The sequence below is a fragment of the Chrysoperla carnea genome, chromosome 5, assembly GCF_905475395.1.
Source record: "Chrysoperla carnea chromosome 5, inChrCarn1.1, whole genome shotgun sequence".
Classification (NCBI taxonomy): Eukaryota; Metazoa; Arthropoda; class Insecta; order Neuroptera; family Chrysopidae; genus Chrysoperla; species Chrysoperla carnea.
The window spans coordinates 56,970,231-56,993,429 of NC_058341.1; the positions used below are offsets into that span (position 1 = coordinate 56,970,231).

The 23,199-nt window shown below is 30.4% G+C and overlaps 1 protein-coding gene across 1 annotated transcript in view; it reads right to left on the reverse strand.

Moving 5' to 3' along the window:
• LOC123300522 (synaptotagmin-15-like) overlaps window positions 1–23,199 on the reverse strand; it is a 61,133-nt gene that overhangs the window by 17,427 nt on the left and 20,507 nt on the right. The window contains exons 2-7 of the mRNA XM_044883106.1: window positions 16,047–16,209; window positions 15,743–15,921; window positions 15,471–15,684; window positions 13,014–13,107; window positions 10,851–11,129; window positions 8,385–8,492 (exon numbers count right to left, since the gene is read on the reverse strand). Of these exons, the coding sequence (XP_044739041.1) occupies window positions 8,385–8,492; window positions 10,851–11,129; window positions 13,014–13,107; window positions 15,471–15,684; window positions 15,743–15,921; window positions 16,047–16,209 (1,037 nt within the window). The remainder of the gene's footprint in view (window positions 1–8,384; window positions 8,493–10,850; window positions 11,130–13,013; window positions 13,108–15,470; window positions 15,685–15,742; window positions 15,922–16,046; window positions 16,210–23,199) is intronic.

Sequence of the window (23,199 nt, forward strand, 5' to 3'; positions counted from 1 at the left end):
TCCAAACTGTAACTGGAGGACTTCAAATAACAGGTAACATTAAAATGGTTACAATTTCTTAATTATACTTATAATTAGGATAGTGGCCATTTCTAGGTATAGGGTGTTAAAATTCTGGAAGAAAAAGGATATTTCAAATTTGACAATATAAAAAAAATTAAGAGATCTTTCATGATTTAAGGCTTAAAGCACCACTACTGGCTTTATTGATAACTAGCTTTGAACTACCCGCATCGCTGGACAACTTCTATTTTAAATACAAAGATTATTATGTTTCACTTTTTATGACGTCACTTTCACTTTTTATGACGTCACTTATCCTTGTTTTGTTCACAATTTTGTCGATTTTATTATTTTGGTGCGTAATCCTAATTTTTTTGAAAACAGCCTACGGTACCTGCTCACTGATAATAATGGGATTTAACCTCCGTTTCTCTGACATATACGCCTAAAACAGAGGCCACCCACATCATTATTTGTTAATCTTTATTTATTTAACTACATCCATATATACAATTACATTTATGATGTGGGTGGAGTCGGTTACATAGTTCTTATCCAAGCGACGACAATGTGATCAATTCTACCGCCTCCATTAATTATAATTATTCACACTCCCGCTGCCTGGTTTCGAGCCCGCAACCTAAGTCTTAGTAGACAAACGGTTAAAGTCCATCGCCTTAGGCCGCTCGACCACTTAGGCTCTCTCTACTCGCCTTATAATGAAGCTTTCTATACGTGAAATAATATTTCAAATCGGTTAAGTACCTAGTACCTACATTTATATCTTGATGGCTTATTCTTAAAGGCTGTGGCCTAGTTCATATTCTCTGTTACTTTCACCGTTCTAAATGAACATCTTTTTTGCGTTATTCCGTTAATTTGAGTTTCGCATTTTGTAATGAATCCGTAGTTCACTATATTTCTTCTTCTATATTTTTAATTTCTGGGTCGAAAGCTTTTTTTGCTGACGTCATCACACAAAAACTTTCATATCCTTTTTTTACCCTCTTTAGGGTAAAATTTTCACAAATTTTTAATGTCGTATTTATTTATATTTAATCAAAAGCCTAAAAATAAGTTTCAAGCTGATAGCTTTAAAAATGATATAATTTCCATTCAATCTTGCATCCCCTTTTTCAACCCTTACAGCCCTTTTTCGCATTAATGCAGCCCCTTACAGCCCTTTTCGCATTTATAATATTAGTAAGGATAACGTTGTGCAATTGTTAAAACTTTATTTACCACAATATTCTTTTTTTCGAAAATTTCAACACCATATATCTAGAAAAGGACACTTTCAAAGCTATAAATATTCAATATTTTAACAATATATACACTATTTGACGAAATCCAGCTGTTATAGCTTGGAAATGAAAAAAGGACCTCTAGATTTGAAATTGTTGTCTGTTATGTACTCAAGCCCAAAACAAGGCCTAAAGTAAATACTTCTGTGATTCAACCCTAAAATAATTCGTTAATATGTTATTATGAATTTCTACTTTCAGTATTGATTACACTAAAAGGCGTAATTTTACACTTAAAGTCAAATGAGATAGACATGAAAAATGCATTTTCCATTTTTTCCAGGATCTTGTTGGATGGTGATAGAACTTAAGGTAGTACTATCGTTAATAGACTTTGCATTCAGAATTAAATGAAACTTGGCATAGTTGTCCATTATTATATCATAATTAACAGGTAAATTTTTAGGGGCCTTCAGAGAACTGAAAAAAAGATATTTTAACATTGATCCATATGGGAAATCACAGATTTTATTTTATTTCACAAAACTGGACGTTCAGATTTTCAGTTCTCTGAAGGCCCCTAAAAATTTAACTGGTTAATTATGATATAATAATGGACAAGTATGCCAAGTTTCATTAAATTCTGAATGCAAAGTCTATTACCGATAGTACTACCTTAATATCGGAAAGTATGTTAGTTGACATATCTGCTGAAACTGTCCAAAGAATAAGTATGTTATACCTTCAAGTAAAACATACCACGTAAATAAATTTTTCCTATTTCTACTAATCGAAGTGTATTTATCGTTTTCCGTTACTAGTTTCCATCACAAATTTTTGTATTTATTATCAAATACTTGTTTAATTTTTTGTTCGAGAAGCTGCCTATAGTAGATAATACCAATTTAATAGTATGATCGTCAATGACCTATTTAAATAATGAAATTATGTAGGTTTTATGGAATGAGAAAAAATCAAAACAATGTCAAGAATGACATCAAAAGGAGACATACGAAAACAAAGAAGAAGTGAAAAGCCCTCATTTTAAATACAATTTTCCACACCGTTTTCCAATTGAAATTAAGAACAATAAAATTTATAAGAATTTTAATAATATAATTCTCTAAAATCAAACAAAAGCTTTTTGTTTTCAAAATAACAATAATTCACATTTTTGTAAGAAAGTTAATTGTTTATACATTTGTTTTTTTAATGACAAATGGTATATTCTATGGATAGATTTTAAAAAAACACAATTTAAAAGATAATGGAAGATTTTAATGCAAAAAATTTGAAAAAATGTAACAAATATTCAATCATTAGAAAACGAAAATTTAAATCTGGCTGTAATATAAGTAAAAATTAACTATCAAAAATAACGACTGGCAATAAATAAATCATCACATTTAATATGTCTAAATTATCCCGTTGCCAGGCCAAATCGGTTGCAAAAGCTAGGCAATATAATACAAAATGCTCTGTAATTTACCGAATCAAAGAATGTACGACAAGCCCATCTTGATTACTGGGACTTTGCGCAGGTCATGCGACAGGCCAAACTGTGTAAATCCACAGCTAGGCCATTCGACTGTGCATAGTTTAGAACGGTGGTAGGACTCTTGACAGGACACTGTCGATTGAACTATCACCTTCACAATATGGGGATGTCTAATGATCCCACTTGTAGAGTCTGTATGGAGAATGACGAAACATCCATACATGTTTTTTGCACCTACAGAAATCTGCAGGGCGTTATGTACAGAATGTGTGGGTCCGAACATTGGATCCCTCTATCCTGGGAGAGATCCCGCCGAAGAAGCTGTGGGGTTTCTGTGTGGCGTCAGGCCTCGGCAGAATCTTTTAGCTTCATTTGATTTTAATAGCGACTCCTACGCTTCGTCTTCGGGAGGCAAGTCGTTATCAAGGAGGGCACAGGCGACTCTTGGTCTAGGTGCTAGGGACCCACTTACGGTACCCCTCTTTTGTCTTTTTATTACTATTATTAGGCAATATAATATCAGGTATGTGAAAAATGATTATTTTAATGTCTAAGTAAAATGTCAATATATGGTTACCAAAAAAAGGATTAATTTAATTAAAATTACGGTAAGTGCAAAAAAAAATTTTGGATTTTTACCTTATATATTGAAGCTTATATATCGAAAACCGTGAGGTTAGGTAAAAAAGTCAAGGGTCAAAAAGTGTTGAGAAATTGTTTTCAAATCAAATTTTTGACCAGAACCACAAAATAATCTTTATTTTCGTCAATAACGAAGTGTTCGACCAAAATCTGAATAATTTTTTTTACACGTACTGTAATTTTAATAAAATTGATACATTTTTTTGTAATCATATATTGACATTTTACTTAGGCACTAAAATAAATCATTTTTTATATTTTATGCTTCCCAAAATTTTTTTTAGGATAGATGATATCGCTGATAACGAAATCCGTAAATTTATTCGTACTATGTTAGGGGATTGTCCAACTTTTGCAATGGATTTGGCATGGTAAGCTACTATTTCTTGAAAAGGTTGATTGATAGCTATAGTTTCACATGAAAACTATCCGGTTACCTTATAATTCAAGTTATTACCCCAAAAGGTATCAACAACCTGGAAACCTTTTACTTCTTGAAAAGAAAGATAGAGAGCTAAAATTTGGCATGAAAATTACCCGGTTACCTAATGAGTCAAGTTGGTATCTCAATTTTGCATTGCAAATTGCTTCTTCCTTCATTTTTCACACCGGTCTGATAGGGTTAAACCGGCTACCGATGAGTCAAGTGTATTTTCGGTCCGCTTTCGGACCATATTTATTTATTAATGATTGTTGAATAGAGCTAATATAGTTGATTAAATTCACAAACTATAGGATTTCTATTTTTACTAAGCGATAGTAGGTATGATATAAGTTTATAGGAAGTGTATTACAAATCTCATAAAATCTAATTAGGATAAAGAAATGTTCGGTTTCATATTTTTTTCAAATATCCAAAAATAATTCATAAAAAGTTCAAATGCTAATCAACTTCTTTTATAGAAATAGAGAGGCTTATCTAAAATTTTCAGCTTTTATAAAAGATGAATAATACGTGTAAAGAATTCTAATAAAAAAATTTCAAGGAAAAGATCATGAAACCATAAGTAATTCAATCAAATTAATAAACGAACACGAAAAATATACTCCGTTAAGTCGAAAAAAATTACTATTTTATTATTATTATCTTCTCGTGTACATGATTATTTTCCAATTCAAGTATTGGTTTAGAAACAAACATAATATTTTCCCGATATTTTCATCTTGTTAAACTCTACAGCTTTATGTACACAATTTTCACAAATAAATAAAATTGTTGAGAAAAATGAAATGAAAACGAATCATCATTGTATTATAATGTTCGTCAGTTTTCAAAATAGACAAGTGAAAGAAAAATACCGAAGATTATTAAATTAATGAAGGTGGAAAATTATAAATATTATATTTCAAAAAATCATATCCCATTTTTGTATATTTTTAACCATACATACATACAGTTCATATAGTCTTCACTGGGATAAAAAATGTTTCTTTTAGTTCAAAAACTCAATTATTTATTATATATTTATTGTTATATTTGGTCCTAAGTGCGTGTCATCCGAGTTTGCCCAATTTCATGAGGTCTACATAACTTTTGGGAGCAAAATAAATTCGGTATTTGAAGAAGGTTTGCAGTTTTTTTACAAATTAAAAAATTATGCATCAAATAAAAAAAAGGTTCAAATAAAAGTTCTAGTTGAAGTAATCGTGCACATTTTTTTCGAAAGTATCCTCTAGAAATTTTTTTCGTTTTTCGAGAATGATTCACAAGACAACTTGTTACTACCTACAAATTTAAAACTTTCTATCATTTATAGTTTTGGAGAGAATGGACACCAAAGTTTTGTCCTAATTTGCGCTTACATGGATAAACAGTGATGTTTAAGAAAAAATGTTTCTAGCAAAAGTTGTTTATTTTTATATAAGGAATAATTTTTATATTTAAATTTTTGTTCTACCCCAAACGGTTTACAAAATGGATCATTTTTCATTTGATTGAATGAGCAAAAAAGACACCATTTAAAAATTGGCATATCTCGGTCAATTTTGAAGCTAGAAAGTCGAAAACAAAAATGTGCACGATTACTTTATCTAGAATTATTATTTGAACTTTTTTTATACGATGCATAGTTTTTTTTAATTTGTAAAACTCTGCAAACCTTCTTCAAATTTCGGATTTATTTTGCTCCCAAAAGTAAAGCAAACTTCCTAGACTTGAGCAAACTCAAATTACACACATTTAGGACAAAATGTAGGTATAAAGTCGGTCTCCAGCAAGGTGAAATTAATTCCTCTAAACGCTTTTTATGGATTCTACTATTTGATTAGAATAGGAAAGCAATTTTTACAGTAAATGCTTGGTCCTTATTTAAGGAGATATGCTAAACGACAAATAGATGCGTATGAAGTGTATGTAATTCGAGAAATTTGTTTTTGCCGTTTTACAAGAATTGAACGACATTTTCTTTACAAATATGAAAATTTGGTGGTCCCTGTAAAGCAAAAAATGAAACTCTATGCCAATTAAGGCTATTGTTCAAAGTTATAAACGAATATTTTCAAAAAATTATGCCTCTTAAGATTTTACGCAGAAAAGCTTGGACCTTATGTTACCTATATTAGCCAAAATACTTATCACTAGTCTCTTTAAATAGTATTACGTTTCGACTGTAATAAAGCTACGTTTTTTGTATGCCTGAAAAAGTATTCGTTATATGCGAAGGTATTTGAGTATTAACTGCAGACTGCAGTAGATTATTCATCCTTCAACTTTTTACACACTTACTGTATAGCATTTTACACAAAACGATGAATTGTAAAAAACTATTTTCGTATTCAAAACACTTACATTTGTAGAAAAAAATTGGTTGTTTATCACCAAACGTGTGTTTATATTGGAATATATATGTCGGATATCCGGTTTCTATTTACAAATATATTTATTGACAAATAGATATCTATACAGAAACTATATCGAGGCTAATTTGTTTGTCAATTTATTGACGTTTTATTTTTCTTATCCATGTTTTTCTTTTTGCTTTATTGACATTTATGATAATTTGCAGTTTTCTATAAGCGGTCTTTATAGCGTTTTAGCCACAAGGAATACTAAGCTCTCGTTTTACGAAAATAACATAAAACGTTGTTTTTGTTTCAAATAATATTAATTATGTAATAAATTTAGTAAAAGATTATTTTATGCCTGGGAAAATGGCGTATGTATACTTAATTCCAAAAAAACTGCTACAGTTAAAACATTCTAAGCGTACTCATCATATGTTATGTTATAATAGTAACACTTAGAATGTTTTAAAAGGAGCATTTTTTTTGACATAGAGTATAAGTTTAACTCAACTTTGATACAAAGTTAAAGCATTTTTGACATATAGATTGAACAATTTTAATCTATTATATCTAATAGCTCGTTTTGTAGTTAACCAATCAAAAAATAAACAGTTGTAGAGTTTTTGATGATGAAGGGGCGTCATGTTCTGATGTTGATAGTCAGTTGAGAATAGTTGTCAGTTGATAGAATAACACTTAAAAGTAGTAAGTTAATCCTTATTAAAAAGCTAACATTATTTATTTAAATCTGAAAAATTTTCTGAAAAATTTACAAAAGTTATCAAGGACTAACAGCTATTCGTCTGTGTTAACAACTTTTAAGCCCAGGTTAATCGTCAAATGGCCTTGAAGGAAGAATTTGAGCTCAAGTTCATGGACACAGGTGAATATCCTCTATTGCCTTCGACAAATTTAGGCTTAAGAATTTTTCTGTAATTAGCGTGTTATCTTTCGATATTTTTCAATGACATACTTTTCCGAAAAAGTAACGTTTTGGAAAAAAAATTTATAATTTTGTTTTTTTATAAGGAGGAACTTTCTAATTTTAAGTGTAATTCTATTTTTTACTTTTTAGGATCTAAATTGAGTATTAAAGTAACCCGAAGAACTAGGTCCAATCTGATGTCAGAACATGATGTCCCGCATCAAATTCTGCACCATTTGTTTGTTATTTTTTGATTGGTTAACTACAACACTAGCTTTCAAGCCTAATATATTCAAATGATCCACCCTGTATAATAAAAATAAATACTGATAAATTTGCATTTTCAAGAAAAAAATGTTTCAGGTTGAGTCTCGTGAAGCTTGAAATAATTCAGATGGTGTCTAGCTCGTTTCTGCTTCAGAGCCTGATATCCACGGGAATAACGTTTCGAAAAATCAGTTTTGTCAGTCTTTTATTATACTTGACCATTCAGATCATTCGCAAACCGGTTGCCAATGTTTTTTTTGGCATTTTAGTATTAAATTTTAGACTTTCAATCCGCAGAACACTTTCCGTGTTTTCTTTAGAAAATCACGTTCTTATTTCAACTATTTTGCGATTTTCAATCCTTATTATTCTCCAAATCTAGGTTCTGGCATAAAAATTCGTCAGTAAACATGCCTAAGCCGATAATTTTACATAATGAATTTTTCGATATGTTAACATGGAAACCTCGAAAAATTGTTCTCATTGGTCCAAAATTAGGTACGTGTACTTCTCAAGCATACAGAAAGTTGGACACTCTCAAGTTTGTATCATACCTTTGAATAAGGATTTGTATCTTTTTTGGGTAAACCATATAAAATATATACTTATAATTTTTATTCAAAATACACTTGCAAAATGTACTAATTTCTGACATAGTAACAAAAATCAGTTGATCGTCAATGTACAATGTCATTTTGGTGAAAAACATTTAGTCCGATCTCTTTTTAGATAATATTTGCTATTTAACATAAATTTTTATAACAAAAATTAGGTATACGATTTTATTTGACAGCCCTAATTTAACTATAGGCACATTTCATTCGTCCAACACACAAAAATCAAGATAATAAAACCAGTAAATGTTTCTTTTCGAACATAATTCGACAAATGGGCAGTATCATAACAGCACACAGACAACAATAAAAATCTAAGAGAATGTCTAACATTTTCCTTTTTCGACATCATAAAATTTTTTATTAAAAAATTTATCAAAGAAAAAAGTTTATGTCATTTTACTAACCTTCAATTTTCGGCCTTCAATAACAGTTACTGTTAGTCGACTTGAATTCGCATTATATACAAGTGATAATAGTAATTCTCCCAGTTCTGATATTGTCTCCTGTACCTCCTAAGGGAACACAGTATTACAGAATACAATTTGAAAAGAAAAGTATATGATAGTATCAGTCACAAAAAATATATACGGGAATAAAAAGACAATGTTAAAGAATTCGTTCCAAGATAATGAACAGGAGAATATGTTTCTGTCTTGTATCTGTCTTCTGTCTTCTCGATTTTCTTCTATATAACTGAATACAAAGGGGCAGAAAAGTGTGTGATTTTAAAAACGTTGTAAAAATAAATTCTAACAATTTTCTTGATTATTTTTTAACAGCTTAAACAACAGAAAAAATCATTTAAGAAAATCAAGTACCAAAGAAATTTCTGTTTCCTTGTATTATTTTTTTATAAGTTTTAACTCCAGATTATTTAACTCCAAACTTTAAGGTGATGAGCAGATAATTTTGCAAATGAATCTTAAAGTTCTTCACCATATTTAGTACAAAGCTTATGTTTTGGACTAAAAGCTTATCTTTTGCACCAATTTAGTCTACTTCTTTACAGATATATTCGTTCAGTGATTCAATATTGTACATCTGTCGCTCCATTATCACTGAATAAATGACAGTAAAAGTGTGAACGTCGTAAGGTAAACAAGATCGATTTCAATGCAATTTACCTAATCAACAAGTGAAAACAAACAGTTGACTGAGTTAATGGTTGAAATATCAGTTTTAGAAAGTGTTGAATGTCAGTACTTGCAAAAACTGTTACAAATTTTTTATACCAAATTTTTTAAATACAATATACCTTAAATGGGTGCTATGAGCTAAATGTTCCTCTCGTGGCCAGCCAATATAACCTAACATAATATACCTTAAGAATACAGTTAATTTTTTTCGGTACTTAATTTCGGTACTTAAAATCGCAAACTGCTCTGGCTCATTATCTATTTAGTTTTTCTGTGTTTTTCCGACAAAAAAAAACGTGGGATTCTTATAAGTTCCCAGAAACAGGGCTGTTTTTAAAAATTTATGAACCGTATCTTAAAATCATACAGATTAGCGGCTGATTAAGAGTTGTAATTTAGCTTAAAGATATAACTTGAAGAATGTTGATTAGTGATGGCGGGCAACAAGTAAAAAAACTAAATGCATAAATGCAAGGAAATTTCTTTTCATACCAGATTTTGGACGACATTTCTATGGTCCAATCAATTAATAAGATTTTTGTAATTTTTTGATGAAATATACCGAAAAATACGAATTTTTTTTTTGAAGTTTTGTAATTTTTCTATTTTATGACCAAATTGGAAAAATTACAAACAACTTTTTGTTATGGAGTTTAACAAATTTCGGTAAGAAAAATAGAAATGGATGCGTATAATTACTTTTCATATGATATTTCAGTAACTATATGTATGAATCCGATCATTGTATTTTATAGGTCAACATTATCGTGTATTGAGTTTTATCATAACTGGAGATACAATTATTAAGGATTTTTTACAGTTTTGCAAATCACAACAATTTTATTGGCTTCAGAATTTGTTTAAACTCTGTATTCAGAGTAAATTTAACCATAGGAAGTGAAATTAGCAACGCACTTGAAACGCACCTAAGAACACTCTCCATTAAATTACCTTTCAAACAAAACAAACAATCAAAATCGGTTCATCCGTTTATTCGCTACGATGCCACAGACAGACATACAGACAGCAGACACACATAGCGGTCAAACTTATAACACCCCGTTTTTTTGTTTGGGGGTTAAAAATACAAAAATCATTTTTATTTCGTAATTGGATACATAGTTTTTGAAAGATCGTCCAAAACACCTATATGAAGAGCGATTTCACAGGTCGGTTTCTGGTAATTTTTTATCCACCAGAAGTATTGTGAAGAGAGCTCTCCACCAGAAGTATTGTGAAATTGCCGACAAGTATGGGCCTGACACTCATACTGCATTGACTCTTCCGCTATAACTATTGCTAATATTACTATTCCCTCAACGGTCAAATCAACATGGCGCTCACACCGATACTGACATAGTGATATTCACAACAAAAATTTTTGCGTGTACCGGCGAAAATGTCTCCAAATTTTTCGACTTCATTTACGATTCAATCAAGCCCAGAAAATTTTTCGCGATTTAACAGATCGATTTCTAATAATTTTATAAAATTATAGTGATCTAATAGTTAAATAAACTGAATTTTGTGCTCGTAAGAAAATGCAGTTAGATTTTTAGTAAATTTCGCCAATGTTCGTCAGGTTAAAGCCGCCACAACTATTTTTTTATTTGGAAATATGAAAGAAAACGTATAATAATGTATTCGTATTAAAATAGTACATCAAACATGGAACACTGTGAAAAAAAAACTCATATATCTAAGTATTAATAGTACATCAAATATGGTACTTACTTTTTCAAGGTCAAACATAAATATCTTAGGCTCTTGTTGCTGTTGTATTGTTGTATTATTTCCTCCACCAATACTCCCACTCCTACCATTTCCACTCATATGACCAGTATTTATTTTTGTTATTGTTGTTGTAGAAGTAGTAGTATTATTAATGTCATTGTTTAATAAATTACGTAATGGGAATGTAATATGTCCAATTGATGGATTGTGACGTTTTGAGCGGCCACCATCAATAACACTTAATTTTAAAATATGATCAGCCATATCTTTGTTTGACACCTGTGTACATCATTTTATGTTTAAATAAAAGTTAACCGGGCAAATAAATCGAATCACTAAATAAAAGGTGACACAAAGTTGACGCTATATTTGCGGTTTCAACCAAAAAATAAAGGTAGTAGCTTTTTTACTGTTAAAGGTGTAGCTTGATACCCGCCAGCTGTGTTTAAAAGTGAAGACTACCGCGTTATAGCCTTCATCTAACTTGCTCTCACTTATCCCCTTTCCATAACACTCGAAATAGAACTAGGGATTGTTTTACACAGGTAGAAGTATATTTACGGTTTTTAATTTAAAAGAATATGTAAAAAAAGCCTTAATGCATTCAGTAAGTCAGAAAAGCCTGGCTGAATAGATGGCCATAATTTGTGCCTTGTTCACTGTTTTTACAGAAACTTTCAATTTATGATTTATAATAAAGGTTATAGATGGAGCAGTAATTTTTTTATATCTTTTTTTATATAAGTTATAGCGAATATTTTTTTCTGACGTATGAGTTATATTCTTGTAAAGTTTCATTAAAATCCATTGGGTATCTTTTGCGTGAAAGTGTAACAAATAAACAAACAAACAAACAAACTCCCTTTCACATTTAAGAAATTGGGTATGGCATTTACAGCACCTAAATTTTCGTGCAAATTTTGGATGAAATAATAATTATCTTCAGCGATTATTAAAATATAAATTTAAATAAAATCATAGATTTTAGACCATAATTGACAACTCAAACCATGTGACCTAACACCGTTAAATTTTTAATTTTTTTTAAAATCTGATGTAAATTTATTTTACATCACATTTATGCAAACAAAACAAAATTAAGTCACATTTATGCAAAAAGGGTCAAATAAAAGTTTGACAAAAAAGTTCATATTCCAGTAAAGCCTTGAAGATTTATCCGAAAGGCCATACATTAAAAACCTATGCTTTCTATCAACATGAATCTGCTGTATTAGTTTTGGGACACGGCCGGCCCGCAGAAACAAATTCGTATCGAAATTTTATTTACAAGGTGGTATAAAGGACAGGCGATTATAATTCGGCTGTCAGGCGTGAGAGGAAGTTCGCTTAGCTATTAAGTGATTCGTTTTTTTGTCCGTAATTGTACAATATAATACAAATTAATAAATTATTTTAAAATAAAAAGATCTGAAACAGTTTTGATTGAATTCAAGTAGTGAATCTTGAATTGTGTATTCTCGTGTACACGAGCAAGCAGAAGTACACCTGAGCCAAAATTTGGTTTCTACTATCATCAACATTTTTTATAACCTTATACGCTTTGGACTAAGCTTGGGTGGTATAAAAAATAGGGCAATATCTTTTAAATCCAAACCTTGGTCTTATGTTTGAACGTCTGTCTTTTCATCACACCTCGCCGTTTCGACGAACAATAGCCTTGGATTTAGCATTAATCAAAGCTTAACTGTTTATGGATGGAAGTCGGTGATGAAAATGTTTTTTTATCAAAATGATGGAAGTATTGGGAAGTCAAGGAAGCTTATATTATTTTTACTGATTAAAACCATTTTATTTGACAAATTGGTTTCTCGTGAAAAACCCTAAAATATATGTGTTTTAAAATATATTCATTGATTCAATTTTCGGAAACGGAAAGATAAATGAAAACAATAACAGAAAATCGAAAGTGAATATAACTGTAAATCATTTGGGAAAAAAATATAGATTGTTCTAGAAACTAACGGAAAGCTCTTGAATTTTCAAGAAAGGATCAAAGAACAAATGCCTGAAAGTCCAAAGCGAATTTTCAAACAATTAATTTTTAATCAGTAAAAAAAGCAATGGGAGGCTTCATTTCAGTTATTACATAATACATTTTTAAAATGTGACACTCGCTGTAAAGTGATTACATTTCATACTTACTTGAAAAACAAATGTTTCATCAAAATATGGATTGCATGTTTTTTTCTTTTGTTGCGATTGTAAAATACGACGTTCATCTGGTATTAAATGTAATCTAGAGAATAAAAAAAAAACATATAATGTTAGAGAAAAATTCTAGGAATTACTAGAAAATATATAGAAAAATATTTTTATGTTACAGTTAGTTGTTTTTGATGTTATTGTGTATAAAAGCCCAAGTGAGTGGAATGGAGATGGTAGGTTTAACAACTAACTGCAGTGGAGAAACGAGGAAAATAGTTTGCATATATCATATTTAACATATCTGAAATGTAGTAATTATTTTTTTGCATGTTTGCATTTTTAAGGAGCATTATATACAAGATGTCGCATGAGAAATGAAAAGAGTCTCTCAAATTAACCAAAACGGGAAAAAAATTACAATTAAATTACGATGGTAAAATCCTAATCCAATACTAGACTTTTATTATTTTTACCTTTATAATATTTGATTATAAATTTTACTGTTGACATTGCAAATTTTTACATTATTAACATTTTAATTTGTCGCGCTATTAGCTCAGTTGGCTAAGGTGTAACCAATCCCGTCCGCGGTATGCTTAGGGTAGCGGTGTCGATTCCGGCTGTCGAAACAAAATTAATTTAATTAATAGTTGTGATGGGCTGGTGTGGTGCATGGTATATGCATGAAGGAGGTGCACTCAAAAATTGAGGAGCTGATCAATGAAATTATCAGCGGAAAGGTGGTAATACACATATATGGTATCACAAGCCTAAGTGTGTCCTTCGTGGACAGCCAAAATAACCTAATCTAATCTAACATTTAAATTTTTTTAACAATAGCTTGATGTTTTGAGGAACTTGTATGAATTGATTAATTTTAACAAGGGATGAAGATATAGTGATTAGCACTGTAGATTCTAAAGTACGGTTCCTTTTCCCTGAGATAAGTCTGTATACCATTTCAAGTTATTTATTATTAAAGTGGCTCCGCTGTCACGTATGTATGACGCACATGTAAGAAAATGCTCTGAAAATACCGTAAAATTTATGTTTTTGGAAAGCGACGTAAAGTAATGTTTTCTTTGCATAAACAGAATCTGTGATAAATTTTTTTCATGATGAAAACTTTTTTTAAGCTTTTTCACAGATTATTTTTTGTACAATTAACATTATTTCGGGTTCTTCTATAAGGAACTATGTTAAAAATCACATAAATTTTAAAATGGAATAATTCAAAATTTTGCCCCGCAAGAAGCCACAAAACTGTGTTTATGATGATCAAGGTATTTTGAAGTAATATTTACCGCAAAAGAAATTAACATTCACCGTACTTGCTCAAATATCAGAACCACTTTAAATCAGTATAGCAGTATCGAAGCCATGCAAACCTCTCTTTGTCAAATAAGACAAAGAAATAAAGGGTTTTCGGCTTAAAAAATCCGTGTGAAGTTTTTTAATCGCAATTATCTTTATTCGAATGCTAGAAATGACCTATGAAAAGTCATCCATTCAAAATCATGTGCGGAAAAAAAATTATTCATGGTCAGTCAAAGGTCGCGAAAAACTATAATATAGGCACCACTTCTTCTAAAATTTTACTTCCAAAATACAAAAAAGAGCGGATACTGATGGTCTTAAGGCCTACAAGTTACAATTTAGTTAAAAAATTTACTATTTCAATATGATTGAAAAGATAAGCATGAAAATCGTATATGAAGTCTCTCACTATATATAGTCCATAAAATATTAAGAACAGACTTGGACATTTAAATAAGAAAGGAGTTTAGATCTCTGCTTCTTTAATTTCTGCTTCTCCGAGTGCAAGCTTTGTCTGCCAATTTAATATAGTAATTTAAATATAAGTAATTAAAATATTGTGGGTAGCGTAGGTATACATTTTTTGTTTAATTTCTCTAACTATCTCGAAAATTTTAATACAGGATAGGAAGAATAAATCAGTCTTCTTCTGCAACCTCATGTAACATTCTGTAATAGTTAACATAGTTTAAGTCTTAATTATTATATAAAAGTATGATTTATTGGCATAGCACTGTTGTAACTATCGTGCGTGAAATAATTAACAGCAAAACCTTCCAAATCACACCGGGTGGGAAAATGATTAATTTCATATATTTCCGTAGTAACTTTCTCAGATGTGAAATTTCTTTAATGTAGTTTTCTTGGGAAAATGAAGTTTTTTTTATTGATACTCTTACCCTGAAAATTGAAATTTTCTGCAATTTTTAGGTTGCCAGGCAAAACACCCTGTTTGAACTATTATTACCAGACAATATAATTTTTTCATTTCATTTGCGCATGCAAGAGAATGTTTCACTCATCTACACTACGCAGTTTTTGTAGAGGAAGAAGTTATTAGGAGAGTTTAGTTAAGCCACAAAAGAATAACCAAAAGCATATTTATCAATTTTCGAGAAAAAATAGTTTGATACTCACTTAATGTATGGATCGCAACTATTGACCGATCCCAAAGTACGTGATGGTAAATTTTTAATTTTTTGCACTGTCACCAATAATTTTTCACTAAAACTTTCATATTTTAATGAAAACCAAACACGTCCTAAGTGTCCTTCAGGCCATTCGAACATTTCTAGCTCGGGTGTATTTCTATACAATGTTGGATCAAGCGTACCCAAACTATAGGTTCCACCTAAAACAAAAAATCATGGTAACGAAACAGCCGAGAATTTAGTGATAAATTAATTTACTGAATGAGTTTGATCGTTGAGCTGAATAATGTTGAGTGGGTAATAAACTACACATGTCGTCAACCAAGTGCCCTTGTATTCCATTATTGGTATCCAAATTTTCATCGGTTATTTGTTGTTCGATATCACCTAAGGATGTACTCCTTATTGGTGGTAAACTAAATCGAATTTCTTTTGTCCTGAAAGAGAGATAAGTTTAAATGTGACATTAATAAATATGACATTATTTATAATATTTCTGGTCGATTTGTTCAATCGAAATTTTGGACCGTAAAAAATCGAAATAAAACTAAAATATACTCACAAAAATTGTGGTCCAGAACTCCCTTTATTTGGATAAATTAATATATTCGGTATCGAATCATCATCCGTTAGCTTTTTACGCTTGCGTGATAAAATTATTGTGACTGATAGTAATGTTATCAGTACAATACTGGCTCCAATTGCTAGTATGGGATATACCACCTCTGAAACAAACGAAAAAAATTCATTGGAAACATTCCAGAAACACCAAAATCGAATTCTTTAACCCAAGCATACAGGTTCAAACTGAAGTAAAACCCAGTACATGAAAGAATATCCCGATTTTTAAAACTAGTAATAAAATCGTTTTGAAGGATTACTCAGTAGATTTTTTTAAATTTTTTGAACTGTACATTGCGCTAAATACAAACTCGGTTTAATCTAGTGCAAAAGTAATTAAGGAGTATAATTTTATAATATTGTTTTTATCTAAGGACTATTATAGCTTTAAAGAGATTTCGGGGAGAAAAACTGGGTGGATATTAATGAATTGTATAGTGGTATACGTTTATACAGTTGAAATTGTCTAGCGAACCGAGCGGGTAACGGCTAACCTGCCACATATTTTATTGCTTGGTTATAGTTTCTAGCATAGATAATAAATATTTATATTATACTTCCTAGAGACTTTAGCTCAGTTTTAAAATTTTCATAATTTTACCAAAAGCTTCAATAAAAAAAAATTATAGTTAAAATACCACCATTCTAAAAATTCTTCCCTACCACAATCAGTTAGGCTAGGTTATATTGGCTGTCCATGAGAGACACACTTGGGCCATAAAGCCCACTGTGATACTATATATTTGTTTTACCACCTTTTCCGCTAATAATTTCATTTATGAGCTCCTCAATTATTTTAAGGGGCTGAGTAAATCTCTTTCATTAAATGAGTAAATTATTGCAATACCCTGTATAGAAAGTGTTGAATGTCCTTGCTTGCATTATTTTTAATAAATCAGAAAAGTTCAAAAAACCAACACAATGTCTGCTGCCATTTGTTTTGCTTTTTGAAAGTATTATCTAGAATTTTTTTTTTTTCGAGAATTACAACTAGGTGAAGCTATCTGCAAATTTTTAACTCCCTATGTAACGGACACCAATTCAATTCAATTCAATTCAATACAATTTATTCATTCTTTTTTTAAACAATACAAATGTTGTACAGAACATGTCATAAAACTGAAAGAAATTGGGATAGGGAATTGATAGTAACTGTTTTTATGTTTAAACTTTTATTCTATCTCTAACGGTGTACAAAATATACTACACGAATCCAAGACCCGATTGACCTTGTTGCGCATTTACGAACTGAAACTCATTTTTAACGTCCTGAGCACTCCATAAAAAATGAATTTCAGCTTGATATCTCTTTTCATTTTTGAGTCATCACGATTACGAACGGACAGTCAGACAGGCGAACAGATATCCGAAAATGGACTAATTAAATGATTTTATAAACACCAGTACCAACATGTTCGTTGCATCAATATTTTAATCGTTACAAACTTGTGACTAAACTTAATATGCCTTGATATATATTTAGTATATACAGGGTATAAAAATAGTTGTATTCAATAATTAAATTTTCCGTTATCTTGGTTATGACGTATACACCTATAATTTTTGAAAAGAATGTGATGTCATCTTAGATGCATCAAACCGTAAAAGTATCATGAAATGTGTATTTCGAGTTTCAAGGTAAATACAATTTTTCACGGAATATAATGGAATTTTTTTGTGAAAGAACTTAAAAGAGAGACAACAATTACTTATTTTTATAATAATTTTTATATAAAAGACAATTTTAGCTTGTCTATAAAAAATTAAAACATTTTCATGATATTTTTTAAACTTTTTCTTTTTTTGTTACATAAGTAATTCTTCACAAATTTTATTTTCTTTTTTTGTCGCTAATGTCATTTAATATAAAGAAAATTGTATTTATTTAATAAAATTTTTTAATTTAATTTTATAATAAATAATAAAAAAGCGTCACACACATTACACGTAAAATACTTTATTATTTATTAACATGATGTGGGTGGGTTGTGTAACAACCATTACGTGTTTGTAAATAACACGTTAACTGTTGTTACGCATTAAATACCTATTCGCTTGTATTATAGGTATATTTTTAAACATTATGTTCATGCGATATTCTTTTATAATACAAAATGTAACAAAATATGTGTGTATTACGTAAGAGCTAAGTTTAACCCGAAAATGCAGTGGAACCTTTAAGTAAGACAGCAAGGGATCTGCAAATTTATCTCACTTATAGAGGTATTCCACTTACCCAGTGTATCTTAGATACTGTATAAATCCACGTATAACTAAATATATGTCTCATTCACAGAGGGTTCCATTAATGGAGGTCAGAATACAGGTTATTTCAGTTATAGAGGCGCGATGATTAAATAAAATAACGTATTATCAATATCATTGCTCTTACAAAAATTATGAATACCGAGCCTTCGCTCGAAATCTTGTGCCTTTTTTTAATCATTGGTCCAGTTACCGGAACGTTTTTGTTACGAAGTTGGTATGTTAGCAAACACTGTTCAAGTTCAGGATATTCTGAGCATTGCAATTGTGATTGAATTTTATCTTTATTCTGAATTATTCTACAAAGAATATATTTTTGCAATTCGACACAGAGTTCATTGCGTGTCTTCCCACTTTCGTAAACGGATATTAACTTCAGTTTTTCAGGTACTGATAACAATTTCAACCCTCATTTCGGCATTTTTCAAATAAATATCCTTATGATAGTAAAGTAAAACTAAAATTGCAGTTCTCAATTGCCTAGATTAATGCATATAAGATTCACTCGCTGTCTCAGTTATAGAGGTAACTATGATAATATGATCGAAAGAACGAATCCTAGGTATGGAGGTTTGCTTCGTACCACTAACAGAGCTAATTCAGTGCCAAAGTGTTGTGACCTCAGTATGAGTTCCAGTTATGGAGGTTTCTCACTTATCCAGGTCACACTTAAGCAAGCTCTACTGTATTAGCAAAAAAAAGAAAACAAGTGAATATTATTATTTATTAGAGATAATTTCATATGTACAAAAACAGTTTTCATGAAATATTTTACAAATACATATGCAAACAAACCACTTTTTAAAGCTTCATTACTAAAGTAAAATACTATTTCACTTGTCAACCTAAATGCTATTCTAAAACTTAATAAACCTCAATATACTACTAATTCTTAATTACTTTTCGCATAATATTAACGACAAAAAAATAGTTGTTTTTCTTGAGGTTTAAGTTTTCAAAAATCTAAAAATTATGAAATTATATTTCATAATCAGAGTTCTTTTTTCTTATCTGGAAATTGAGCACTAAAATTTGATATTAATGTATAAATTATATAAAGGTTTCTAAGTAAAGTTGCTTGTATATGAACTTACAGCATCACAAAAAAGTTTATTGTAAGACGGGTGGATATTGGATTATTATTTTCTTATTGAAATTAAGTAGAGATGGCGTACATGTAGTAGCAAGAGCGATTGCGTTTACAGCCTTTACTAAGACATATTTCCGAAAAAAAACCTGCGAAAATTTCAGACTTCAAAATCAGGTTTAAAAAACTTTTTAATATCCTACTAGGAATATTAATACAACTATTCTCAGGTTTAAGCTGTACTTCCACCTAGGTAAGTGGCTGGCATGGGTTGGCAAACACTTAGACCAAAGGATCAGTTGTGAAATTGAAAAACTGTTGGTCCATTCCTTGCCACAACTCCATGAACTATTTGGAACTGTTTAAGAACAGCAGAAGGGCTTTGACGTCAACGAACTTAATATTGGTACATGACAGTGTTAAGTCTCATACACACACATACCTCGTAAATAGCCATCATTTCCACTTGATACACGCTACAGTGATCTGGCAGGAGAAATGATAGCCGTAAATCTCATTTTTTACCTTTTCTGGTGGTGTCCACCATGCCAGTGTTCCATATAATAGTATGGAGAGGTATTTTGGCGTCTTAAAATAACCTTGAAAAACGTTGTCAGCTCTCATTTACAATGGGAATTTATAACTTATTCAAGTTTATTAAAACATGGTGGGAGCGCAAATAAATGACTACCATATTGTATAAATGGATATATTGTTTAATTTAACTGCGTTTCCACCATTTATTGTGTACAGATATGTCATTTTGTATAAAAAGAATACTCAAAGAAATATGACGTGAGAGAATAATCAACACAAAGCTTATGCAAGCGTAGATATTTACTAAGTGAATATTTATTCTAAATTGAAAACTCTTTCAATAAAAAAGAATTCCACATAATTCTTTTATACAAGAGACATTTTGTATATGTTGAATGTTAATAATATGTGAAAAATAAAATGATGGGAAAGTGGACATATTTAAGGCCACGTGCATTATATTAAAATAAATTTACATAACATTGGAAACAGATACAAAAAAGGTTGTCATTTTCATTTACCTGTATGTGTCTATATCTGTGTTTCTGTATGTACATGTATATCATCAATATACATAAAACGAATGTATGGTTTTGAAGGATAAATTGTATTTACAAGGATAAATATATGTATGTTTATACAAATTTATTAACAAAGTGGTTCATAAAAAAATTCGATACGACGATATCTTAGCTAGCGGACAAACTGAAGTGTCTTGAATATGTAGGTTTGAAAAGACGTGAATATGTAGGTTTTTAAAAAGCAAGGATTTTATGCATTGACATCTCACCATTTTGGTAATGATATCTGGTGGTTAAAATTTTAACTATAATAAAGTTGCATGAGGTAGGTACTGTCAATGCATAACATTTATTTTCTAATTATAAATATAAACAGTTAATTATTATCAAATTAAAATGGAAATTGTCCGTCAGACTACTCGAACTCATTCTACATTTAGATATATCTGTGCTGTAAGACTCTGTGGTAGTCTCATAAAAATTAAGATCATAGTTTTCCCAAAAAAATGTAAATGTGCTTTGAAATTAAAGGATGTGTTTCCCAGAATGAAAGTTTAGAACCTAATTGGACATAAATGAAAGTTTTTCTATATTTCCAAGTAAATAAATGCAGTCTAGCCCCCCGTCCAGTCAGAAAAACAGCTGGACATTTTTATATTAACAATTTTTAAGTTAATGGGAAACATTTTTTGTAATAAAAGTCAATCGTAAAAATTTAATAATTGTTGGACATCTTCTTTAACTTAAAATTCTACTTTTAAGTACAACTGAAAATGAATGATGAAATTAACACATTTTTTAAATATTATTTTTATAGATGCTTTACTAAGAAAAGTCTGAAATCTGAAATCCAACTTTCTGGCCTATTTCTTATAAAATTAGACAAGTGAAGTTGCCCCATTAGCTCAGTCGGTTAAGGCGTAACCAATTCCGCCCGCGGAATGCTTAGGGTAGCGGGTCCGCCGTCGCAACAATTAATTTAACTAATAGTTGGGATGGGCTGGTGTAGTACATGGTATATGCATGAAGGAGGTGCACTCAGCCTCTGAAATTGAGGAGCTGATAAATGAAATTATCAGCGGAAAGGTGGTAAAACACATATATCACAATGGGCTCTATAGCCGAAGTGTGTGCTTCGTGGACAGCCAATATAACCTAACCTACTAAGAAAAGCGTTGAACTGACACGTAATAAAAAGTAAGTAAGGAAAGAAATCAAAAAAATTTATCAAAGTACCAAAAACAATCTAAATAAAATATGTCATATACAACACATGTGTTGTTTTTAAATTTGCAACCTAAAGCCAGTCATATTTATTAAGCCACGCCTATATGTCACGTGTCAATAGTCTGTTATGAAAATTCCACGGATGGCAATTATTTTCAGTAATCTATTTTTTATGTATGAAATCTTCTTGTCACTACGGCATTTAGACTAAGCATTCACTTAACGGATATTTCGAACGCGATGAAATATTCGATCAAGAAATTCAATAATCAAAAGCCTTAAGAGACTCAAGTATTCTTAATTATTCTACAATAATTCGGAGAATCTCTACTGTTTTCAACTCGATAGAACACACAGACCTCAAGGTAACTATCGTAACTAACCAGCAAAACAAAGAAGAATGGTAGACAAAGATAATAAAGAACAATGAGACATTCATATTCACGGATGAATCAGTATCAATATTGAGAACAGGACCTTCTAAAGCCAAAATGCTTGTAGAGTGCCAAATGCGTATAGCTTAATAATAGAAAAATCCAGCCAGAATAATAAATGGAGGCTGATTCAATCGCCAATAATATCGACATTTGGGCTCAACGACACTACCATTTAAAAAGTCTTACTTCTAGTTTTGTGTTGATATAAATGACAAAGCAATTGTAAAATTGTATTTCGAAAAAAACGCTTAAGTATCGGAATAGAAATATTATTTGAAGGAATACACTCATTTTTCCGATTAAACACCGGTCTAATCACTTATATATCACTACATTATTAGAGACATCATTTTGCAATGGCTTAAATAGAACTACATTAAAATGCTCAAATTGAGATTCAGCGAAAGTTGAGTAGATTGATTTATGTATGCATAATAGTATATATATTAAGAAACCATGGTAATTTATAACATAATTGCTAAGATTTATGAATAAACTGACTTATAAAACTAAGCCTTCTCTATTAATGGTCTAGACATTCCAAAGACCACTGCTATTCTTAAAGAGATTGAAGCCTGCCTATGTTCACAATAATGTCTGCTTTACGTTTAATGATTTTCTTAGTAATTTTAAAAATTTTACTATATTCGGCCTAATTGATGAACATCTGAATCATGCTCGCTGCATGTGAAAGTAACACAGGTTACTCATTTATCCTGTATACGTGAAAAAATCTTCAAGGCTTTACTTTTGAATTTTGTCCTAAAATTTTCGTTTAAGCAACATTTGAGAGATTTTCCATTTTTCTGAACCAGATTGTGTACGCTGGTATAAGATAATCAAGTTATTATAAAATATACAAGGATACAACAGGTATCCATTTATACTGTCACTCTGGGAAACAATGTCATTTGTTTGTATCTAATATGTTATTTTCATAAATAAGCATTTTATTTATATTTATACATATAAGATATATACAATTTTTAGAATCTGTCAAAAATCGAGCACCTCTATCAA